A 10,648-nucleotide genomic window follows, 5' to 3' on the forward strand; every position below is an offset into this window, starting at 1 on the left:
CAGCTCTTTTGTCCATGTTTGAACCAAGGCTGTAATGAGGTCAGGAGCTGAGTGGCCCCAGCAGAAACCAAACTGGGCGTCAGTGAGCAGTAAGCAAGTGCTGCTTGATAACACTGTTGATGACCCCTTCCATCACTTTACTGATGATCGAGAGCAGACTGAAGGGGCAGTAATTGGCCGGGTTGGATTTGTCCTGCTTTTTGTGTAGAGGACATACCTGGGCAATTTTCCACATAGCCGGGTAGATGCCAGTGTTGTAGCTGTACTGGAATAGCTTGGCTAGGGGTGCGGCCAGTTCTGGAGCACAAGTCTTCAGTACTATTGCTGGAATATTGTCAGGACCCATTGACTTTGCAGTGTCCAGCGCCTTCAGCCGTTTCTTGGTATCACATGGAGTGAATCGAATTGGCTGAAGACTGGCATCTGTGATGCTGGGGACCTCCGGAAGAGGCCGAGATGGACCGTCCGCTCAGCACTTCTGGCTGAAGGTTGTTGCAAATGGTTCAGCCTTATATTTTGCCCTCTTGTGCTGGGCTCCTCCATCATCGAGGATGGGGATAGTTGGGGAGCCTCATCATCCAATTAGTTGCTTAATTGTCCACCACTATTCGCGACTGGATGTGGCAGGACTGTTGAGTTTAGATCCGTTGGCTTTGGAGAAAGGAATGGAGTTGGTAGCTCGGGAATGAAAATAATGTCTTCAGTCTTCCCAATATTGAATTGGAAGAAATTTCTGCACATCCACCACTGGATATCAGACAAACAGTCTGATAATTTAAACACAGTGGAGAAGTGGAGAGAGGTGGTGAGGTAGAGCTGGGCACTATCAGTGTACATGTGATAACTGACACTGTGTTTTCAGATGATGTCGCTGTGGGGAGAATGTTGATGAGAAATAAGAGGCCAAGGCTGGATCCTTTGGGGACACCAGAGGTAACTGTGGGAGTGGGAAGGGAAGACATTCCAAGTGATTCTCTGGCTATGATTAGATAGAGAAGAAAGGAACCAGGAGAGAACAGCCCCACCCAGCTGGACGACAGTGGAGAGGTGTTGGAGCAGAATGGTGTGGTCAAGCTTGTCAAAGGCTGCAGACAGGTCGAGAAGGGATAGTTTCCCTTCGTCACAGTCACATAGGATGTAGTTGGTGGCTTTGATCAGAGCTGTTTCAGTCCAGTGGCAGGGGCAGAAACCTGATTGGAGCGATTCAAACAGGGAGTTTTGGGAAAGCTGGGCACAGATTTGGGAGGTGACAACATGTTCAAGAAGTTAGGAGAGGAGAGGGAGGTTGGAGATTGGGCAATAGTTTGCAAGGATGATGTGGTCAAGGGTTTCATTTTTGAGACGGGGGTGATGATGGCAGATTTGAGGGAGAGATCAACAGTACGTGAAGAGAGAGAACTGGGTTAGTGGAAGAGAGGGAAGCAGCATAGGCAGCTGATCGGATTGTCTCAATCTTAGTAACAAAGAAGCTCCATGAGCTCCTCACACTTGTTGTTGGAGGTGAGGATGGAGGAGACAGGGAAGAGGGAGAGACCTTCAAAAGGAACTAACTTGCATTAGAAATAGTAAAAAGATTCAACGCACTGTATTTAACACAAAGCTGATTTATTTTACTTCTATCCAAAATATGAACCACTCTATCTGTCTTGGAGCTTACCAACTTCAGCAGAAACATCCCCCAATGAACATGGTTCAGTCTTCGATGTGACTGACAGCAAATTCCCATCACTGTAGTGACCTGTGAACTCGCTGATGTCTGTGTAGGTTGGATGACTGAGTGAATCCTTTCCCACAATCAGAGCAGGTGAACGGCCTCTCCCCAGTGTGAACTCGCTGATGTACAGTAAGTTCAGATGATCGCCTGAACCCAGCCCTACACTGAGAGCACATGAACGGTCTCTCATCGCTGTGAACGCGTTGATGTGTAATTAGGTTCCTGGAATTTTTACAGCACTTCCCACAGTCTGGGCATTTGAAAGATCTCTTTCCTGTGTGAACTCGCTGGTGTGTCAGCAGTCTGGATGACTGAGTGAATCCCTTCCCACACTCGGAGCAGGTGAAAGGTCTCTCCCCAGTGTGACTGCGCTGATGTTTAGTGAGGTCAGATGATCGCCTGAACCCAGTTCCGCAGTGAGAGCACCTGAATGGTCTCTCGTCAGTGTGAACACGTTGATGGGACATCAGTTCTCCGGAACTTTTAAAGCACTTTACGCAGTCTGCACATTTAAAAGGTCTCTCGTCTGTGTGACTTAGCTGGTGTTTGAGCAGGTGGGATGACTGAGCGAATCCTTTGCCACACTCAGAGCAGGTGAACGGTCTTTCCCCAGTGTGACTGCGCCGATGAATTTCCAGCTCAGATGGACACGTGAATCCCTTCCCACAGTCCCCACATTTCCACGGTTTCTCCCCAGTGTGACTGCGCTTGTGTTTTGACAGAGCGAATGATCGGCTGAAGCCTCGTCCACACACAGAACACGTGTACGGTTTCTCCCCACTGTGAATGGTGCTTTTTCCTTCCATGTTCAAAATTCGATCATATTCAGGTTACGATAAATTGGGCGACTCCGTCAGATCCTGATGTGATGTTTGGTTTCAGTTTCCCGACTGCAAATCCTCCCCTTCTATTCGCCTCTGAAATTGATTTAAAATGAGAGTGAGAGAGAACCCACAAAAACATAAAGACAGGTTGTGAAATTGAGCTGAAGGAATCTGGTAATTTGTGGGGCCGGCACGAGGAAAAAGTGACCATGAAAACCGCTGGATTGTCATAAAAATCCAACTGGTTCACTAATGTCCTTCAGGGAAGGGAAGCCGCTATTCACTCTGTGCCCACTCAGGACTCCGTCCACAAATTTGAAAATTGAGCTTGAACACCAAGGTCTGTGTCATTTATATATGTTCAGGAGAGCAGGAGTCCTCTGACTCCTGGGGAACTCCACTATAAACCTTATTCCAGTCTGAAAAAATCCATTAACCACTACTCGCTGTTTCCTATACTCAGCCAGTTTTGTATCCATGTTGCTGCTGTCCCTTTTATTCCATGAGCTAACTCTGCTCACGCCTGTTGTGCGGCACATTCTCTAATTCCATTCAGAAGTCCATGTACACCACATTAACAGCAGCATCCTCATCACCCACTCTGTTACCTCTCCAAATACCTTAAGCAAGTTTATTAAACACAATTTTCCCTTAACAATTCCATGCTGGTGTTCCTGAATTAACCCACATTTGCTCACATGACTTAATTTTGTCCCGAATTGAGAAGGGGTAACACATGCACATGGATAGAGGATTAGTTAGCTAACAGGAAGCAGAAGAGGGAAACTGGGTCTTTTTCAGGCTGGCAAGATGTGACGAGTGGAGTTCCACAGAGATCAATACTGGGGCCTCAACTATTTACAATCTATAGCAATGGCTTGGATGAAGGGACTGAATGTATGGTTGCTAAATTTGCTGATTGCTGACACAAAGATTGGCAGGAAAGTGAGTTGTGAAGAGGACCTAAGGAGCCTGCAAGGGGATATAGATGGTTAAGTGAGTGGGCAAAAATTTGGCAGATGGAGTATCATGTTGGGAAATGTGAACTTGTCCACTTTGGCAGGAAGCATAGAAAAACAGCATATTATTTAAATGGAGAGAGATTGCAGAACTCTGAGATACAGAGGGATCTGGGTGTCCTGGTACATGAATCAGGAAATGTTAGTATTCAGGTACAGCAAGTGATTAGGAAGTAAAATGGTGTTGTTTTATTGCAAGGGGAATGGAATATAAAAGTAGGGGTGCTTTGCTACAGTTGTTCAGGGTGTTGGTGAGCATCTGAAGTACTGTGTACAGTTTTGGTCTCCTTATTTCAGAAAAGATATAAGTGTGTTCGTAGTTCGGAGAAGGTTCACTCGACTGATACCTGAGATGAGGGGCTTATCTTATGAGGAAGGTTTGGACAGGCTGGACCTGTACCCATTGTAGCTTAAAAGAATGAGAGGTGATCTTATTGAAACATATAAGATTCTGAGGGGGCACAACAGGGTGGATGCTGAAAGGATGTTTCCCCTTGTGGGAAAGAAAGGAACTAGGGGACACAGTTTAAAAATAAGGGGTCTCCCATTTAAGACAGATGAAGTGATTTTTTTTTTCTCTGAGGGTTGTTGGTCTTTGGAGCTCTCTTTTCCAGAGAGGGGTGGAGGCAGGGTCATCGCTTATCAGTCAGGCAAAGGTAGATAGATTCTTAACTAACAAGAGAGTTAAAGGTTATCAGGGGTAGGTGGAATCCAGAGTTGAGGCCACAATCAGATCAGCCATGATCTTATTAAATGGCGGAGCAGGCTTGAGGGGCTGAATGGCCTCCTCCTGCTCCTATCTCGCCTGTTCATTGCAGGTTTTAAATTCAAAGCTGATTTGTTGACTTTATCCAGATATTAACCACAATAGCTGGGCTGGGGTTTATTAACGTCAACAGAAACAGATCCCAATGAACATGGTTCAGTCTGGATGTGATTAACAGCAAAATACAATCACTGCAGGCTCAGTTCATAGCACCCTCGCCTTTGAATCAGAAGGTTGTGGGTTCATGTCCCACTCCCGGAAACCAAGAACTGTGAATGTACTCGAAAGAGTTACATGCGATCTGTTGATAACTCGAAAAGAGTTACTTGTGAACTCACTGGTGTCTCAGCAGGTCAGGTGACTGACTGAATCCCTTCCCACACTTGGAGCAGGTGCGCTCCAGTGTGAGCACATTGGTCTTTAGTGAGCTGGTTTCATTGTCTGAACCCAGTCCCACAGTGAGAGCACCTGAAACGTCTCACGTCAGTATGAACACGTTGATGGGACATCAGCTCCCCAGAACTTTTAAAGCACTTCCTACATTTAAAATGTATCTTGTTAGTGTGAACTCATTGATGGGACATCAGATCTTTGGAACTTATATAGCACTTCCTGTAGTCTGGACAACTAAACAGTCTCCCTGCCCTGTGAACTCACTGATGCTTCAGCAGATTGGATGAGAGACTGAGTCTCTTCCCACACTTGGAGTAGATGAATGGTCTCTCCACAGTGTGAGTGCATCGATCTGCTTCTAGCTCAAACGGGTAATTGAATCCCTTCCCACAATCCCCACATTTCGATAGTTTCTCTCGGCTGTAACTGCATACATTTTTGACAGGCCAGATGATCAGCTGAAGCCTCATCCACACACAAAACACATGTACGGTTTCTCCCCACTGTGAACGGTGCTTTTTCCCTCCATGTTCAAAATCTGATGATATTGAGATTACGATAAATTGGGCGGCTCCGTCAGATCCTGATGTGATGTTTGGCTTCAGTTTCCCAACTGCAAATCCTCCTCTTATAATACCCTGTGGAATTGATTGAAAACAGAAAAAAAGGAAGAGAGAGAGAACCCACAAAAACACAAAGGCAGGTTGTGAAATTGAGCTTATTTAACCTGGGAATTTGTGGGGCCGACACTGGGAAAAAGTGACCATGAAAACTGCTGGATTGTCATAAAAACCCAACTGGTTCACTAATGTCCTTCAGGGAAGGGAACCTACCACCCGGTCTGGGTGTACACAAGACTATGGACCCTCTGGGAAGAGAGCAAGAATGAGAGAGGTGGTAGAGGCACCCGGTAAAGCAGGGGGATTTTATATCTCTACAACTCAACCAGAACTTTGACAGAATCTTCCGAATCCTCAACCTCCACGTGCTAGAAGATCTAGGGTAGCAGGTGTATGCGAACACCGTCACCTCCAAGTTCCCCTTCAACTAACACACTGTCCTGACTTGTCTGACATCCAGTCCTGAATGAACAGAAATTTCCTTCATTTAAATATTGGGAAGACTGAACATTGTCTTCAGTCCCCACTACAAACTCCACTCCCCAGTCACCGACTCCATCCCTCTAACTGACAACTGTCTGAGACTGAACCAGACTGTTCACAACCATGGTGAAATATTTCACCCCAAGATGAGCTTCCAACCACAGATCCACATCATCACCAAGACCACCTATTCCCACCTCAGTAACATCGCCCGACTCCACCCCAGTCTCAGCTCATCTGCTGCTGAAACTCTCATCCATTCCTTTGTAATCTCCTCCAGTCTCTTAGTCCCCCCCAGATATCTTCACTTTCTCTAATTCCGGATTGCTGACAATTCCTAATTTTAATTGCTCCAATTGTGGTCACAGCTGCTGCCCATTGCCCCCTAAAATGATGGCGACCGCGCATGCGCACTGCTGCCCATTGTACCTATAAATATGGTGGCTGCGCATGCGCAGATCTGTGTGCGTCCCAAAAAGATGGCATCAATCAGATCTGATATCGTGACAAACGCCGCCGTCGCCAAAACGGAGCAAACGGGGAATCGGAAGCTTCTTATTCGTAGTTTGAGGCCTGCAGTGTATATTTATGAAGGCGTCCCACCCGCTGGCCAGTTCCATTCGCCTTCACCTGCCCGCTGGGTCCACTCTGCTTCTGCTCTCCTCCCTGCACCGCAACTGCGCATGCTCCGGCCAAAACCTGACAATGCGCATGCTCGGGCCATAGACTGGAACTGCACCTGCGCAATGTTCTCCCGCAGTGAAGATAGAGCATATTCTGCCTCTCGGTGAATGCTGGGTAACTGCAGCGCCATCGTACCGTGACGTTCTTGAATACAAAATCATATTCCGAGCTCCGATTATGATTGGTGCCAACCATATATTATTATTAATTCAATTGATACAGCCTGCAAGATCACGGGAGTGGAACCTGCCACCTGGTCTGTGTCCATACATGAGGAGAGAGAGAGGGAGATGGGACAAGGTAATGACGAAGGATTTTATACATCAGCAACACAAACGAAATTTTATGGAACCTCCAAACCCTAAGGTTTACGCCACGTAGAAGGAGAAATGTAGCAGATGCTGGGGAACACTCTTATTCCCATCTTTCCATCCAAGTCACACACCATCCTGTCTTGTGCATATTCTTACTGCTCCTTTATCGCTGAGTGAAAATGGTGGATCGCAGGATTTTACGTCCTGACCTTGTGGGAGCACCTTCACTAGACAGTGGGTCAAGGAGAAGGTGGCACATCAGTACCTGCACAAAGACTAAATGGGGATGCACAATATAATTAATAGACTTGCTACCAATGCCCACACACCAAGAATGAAAAGCCTGTACAGAAATATTTGTTTCTAAAACAAAACTCCTTTTATATTGGTTGGGGGGGGGTCGGTGTTTGCTTACTAATTTTATATTTGATGCGTGAGGGCAGGTGGTTGGGGTTGTTTCTTCAACAAACTCATTTCCCAAGAATCAAACAGAAAATGTTTGAAATACTCAGCTGCTCAGGAAACATCTGTGGAGAAAGAGTCAACCTTTCAGGCCTTTGTTTGGGTTAACAACTGGGGGGTACGGGGAAAGAGGGGGAGTGGGATGAACTGGGTTGGTCTTTGAGCTGGTACAGACTTGATAGGCTGAATAACCTCTGTTGGTCCTGTATTCTTGGATCCTGACATTGCTGGACCTTCCACAATCTCCTGTTTTCATGTGGTTCTTGCTGCTGCCGCTCACCCGCATGGGAGGCTGGTCTGTGTATCACTCCATTTACTGAGATTGTATTAAACTAACTGCAGCCCCTCAACCAGCTTCCTCTTTCCTGATCAGACATCAGCTGTTTTTTCTTTTCTAAGACCACTAACTGTCAAAGCAGTATATACTTAAAAAAAATTCTGTTTATCTGCCACATGGAATCTGACTCCTTTTCTCCTCTTTAATTAGTTTTTGGTCTCTCTCTCCCTCTCTCTCTCTTTTATTCTCTCTCTCTCACTCTCTCCATCTATCCCTTTAGCCTATCACTATGTTCCTCCCTCTCAACTCCATCCAACTCCAAAATTTCCCATAACTAACCAAGGGCTCTCTGTGACCATTTCTACTTCCTGTACAGACACACTCTGACCACACCATTTCTTGCTCATTTACATTGCTGTTCATTTACAGACCCTCCCTGACAAGTCACATTGCTGTTCAGTTACAGACTCTCCTTCGACCATCACAATTTCTCCTCCATTTACAGACGTTCTCTGACTGGTTCCAATTTCTTCTCCATTTACAGGCGCTCCATAATCAGTCAAAAATTCCCCTTGATATTTGTGAATGGGAACAGTTTAAAGGGAGTAGAGGGTCAGAACAGTAAAGAGGTGGGTGATTCCAGCTAACAATATGTCTTCGTAAATCAATAGATTTCAGAGTCCAGTGTCAACAATTTTAGTAACTTTTAAAGAAATACAAGCTGAGCAGATTCTCTGTCCTCTACCGTATATTATATTGATCCATCAATCAGAGTAAATATGCAAGTCCCGTGTGTCCACAGTCACTTACACGAGGTCAGCCCGCTGGATGGAACCTCGGGCACTCTGAGCTTGATCTCCGGTGTCTTCAGTCCCGACTGCCCCCTTACATCAGTGTCCCCTCACTTTTATAACCTGTGGTGATGCAGCTCTGGCCCCTGAATCTTCTTTGGCTTCCCTGCTGGGTTTTGACAGGAAGTGAGGAAAAGACAGCTGGAATTTCTCTAACCCGTGATTTACAAGGAGACATTCCCTGGTTCCCAACAGTTACTTTTCTTCAGGAATGTTCTCATTCTCCAAAAACTCCCCTGCCAACTGCTAATTCTGTTATTTATGATAGTTACACAATTATAGGGATAAACATCACACATTATAATCTGATCTATTCTGTTCCTCACTCTGGTTTCAGTTTATATTGTGGTTAATAACAGACAAACTCTGTCCTTTTCCCTGATCTGATTCGAGTTTCCAATGAGCTGATTCTGTGCAATGGAATGTCTTATCAGTGTTGCCATGGTGACCTGTCTGCAGTGAAGAGCCTGTTTGAGTTTCTAACTCAGACTAAACTTCTCTATCCCATAACACATGTTATATCAGAGAATTTACCTCAAAGTATTTTAGCCATGTTACAAGGGGTTCAGATACTCAGATCTTTAAGTTTGAAGGGCAAGTTTAAAATGCTGTTTGAACCTGTTACTCCACTTTTCTTTATAAAATTAACTTGTAAATCATTGGTTAAGCTGCATTTAGAATATTGAGTCAAATCCTGGGCATCTTGTAACAGGAATGATGTCAAGGCCATGGAGAGGGTGCAGGGTAGATTCACAGATGACACCACAGATGAGAACCTCCAGCTAAAAAGGGGTCCATTCAGCCCATTGTGCCTTTGCCAGCTCTTTGGAAGAGCGATCTGAATAGTCACTCCCCTACTGATTCCCCATGGCCCTGTCAATGTTTTCCTTCAAGCATTTCTCCAATTCCCTTTTGAAAGTTGCTGTTGAACCTGCTCCCACCAAACTTTCAGACAGTGTATTCCAGATGATAACAACTGGCTGTGGAATGAAATGTTTTCTCATGGTGACCTGTCTGCTGTGAAGCTCCTGTTTGTGTTTCTAACTTAAATCCAATTTCTCTTTCCCAGATGGAGAGACTGGAGAAACTGGGGGTCTTTTCATTAGAACTAAGCAAGATGAGAGAAGATGTGATAAAGTTCAAAACTGGACCAAGGACATGATCCAAAATATTCCAGACACTCCTTGTCCTTTAGGATCTGTGTCCAGGGGGGAAGCTGATGGTTTTATCTCATCAACATCGAGGTCAACAACAACTGTCAGACTCAAACACTCTCCAATCAAATACAGCACGGATTAGATACAGAGTAAACCCATCAGCCTGTCCCGCGGATACAGATACCAAGGGACAGGGAGTGTCCGGGACAATGACATTTCTCACTCAGTCAGGTAGAAATTGATCCTGTATCTCTCCCCATTAATCCTGAGCTCCACATGACTCGAAATCCCTCCTGTTTCCCGTCCTGTAACAGCACTGAGCTAAAGCCAGCCCATAATGAGCAGGGCGCAGGGAGAATGGTTACTTGGCACTGCAATGATGTCATAAAGCAGCGTCATTCAGCCCAGCTGGTCCTCTTCCTGTCCCTTTAAAGGTGGAGAACTGGGGCATCCTGTCTCCAAACACATCCCACCCTGTTCACACTGAGAATCCCAGGGTGGAGAACTGGGACATCCTGTCTCCAAACACATCCCACCCTGTTCACATTGAGAATCCCAGGGTGGGGAACTGGGACATCCTGTCTCCAAACACATCCCACCCTGTTCACACTGAGAATCCCAGGGTGGAGAACTGGGACATCCTGTCTCCAAACACATCCCACCCTGTTCACATTGAGAATCCCAGGGTGGAGAACTGGGACATCCTGTCTCCAAACACATCCCACCCTGTTCACACTGAGAATCCCAGTATTTGGGAAGTGACAGCATCTTCCAACAGTGTAGAGAGGAGAGGGATTTTGGAGATGGGGCAGTAGTTTGCAAAGGACAGTGGGTACAAACGTTTGTTTTTTTGAGGAAGGGGTGATGATTGGATATTTGGAGCAGAGAGGGACAGTACCTTAGAGAACGAACCATTAACAATATTAGTGAATACGGGGAAGTTGGGTGGTCAGTCATTCAGTGAGAGTGGGGTCAGTACAGCAGAAGGTGGGTCTCATGGACAAGATGAGCACTGAGAGGGCATGATGGGAGATGGAAGGGAAAATGGGGAAAGGTGTGGGTTCAGGGCTCGGACAAGGGGGAA

General features: G+C 45.9%; 1 protein-coding gene and 1 pseudogene across 2 annotated transcripts in view; both read right to left on the reverse strand.

Moving 5' to 3' along the window:
• LOC144673444 (uncharacterized) overlaps window positions 1–2,625 on the reverse strand; it is a 49,071-nt gene extending 46,446 nt beyond the window's left edge. The window contains exon 1 of the mRNA XM_078535278.1: window positions 1,796–2,625. Within this exon, the coding sequence (XP_078391404.1) occupies window positions 1,796–2,520 (725 nt within the window). The 5' untranslated portion in view covers window positions 2,521–2,625. The remainder of the gene's footprint in view (window positions 1–1,795) is intronic.
• The window catches only part of LOC144673435 (uncharacterized), a 107,120-nt pseudogene that overhangs the window by 72,865 nt on the left and 23,607 nt on the right, over window positions 1–10,648 (reverse strand). The gene's annotated exons all lie outside the window — the stretch shown is intronic.

Source organism: Cetorhinus maximus, unplaced genomic scaffold (assembly GCF_964194155.1).
Source record: "Cetorhinus maximus unplaced genomic scaffold, sCetMax3.hap1.1 HAP1_SCAFFOLD_366, whole genome shotgun sequence".
NCBI classification, from domain to species: Eukaryota; Metazoa; Chordata; class Chondrichthyes; order Lamniformes; family Cetorhinidae; genus Cetorhinus; species Cetorhinus maximus.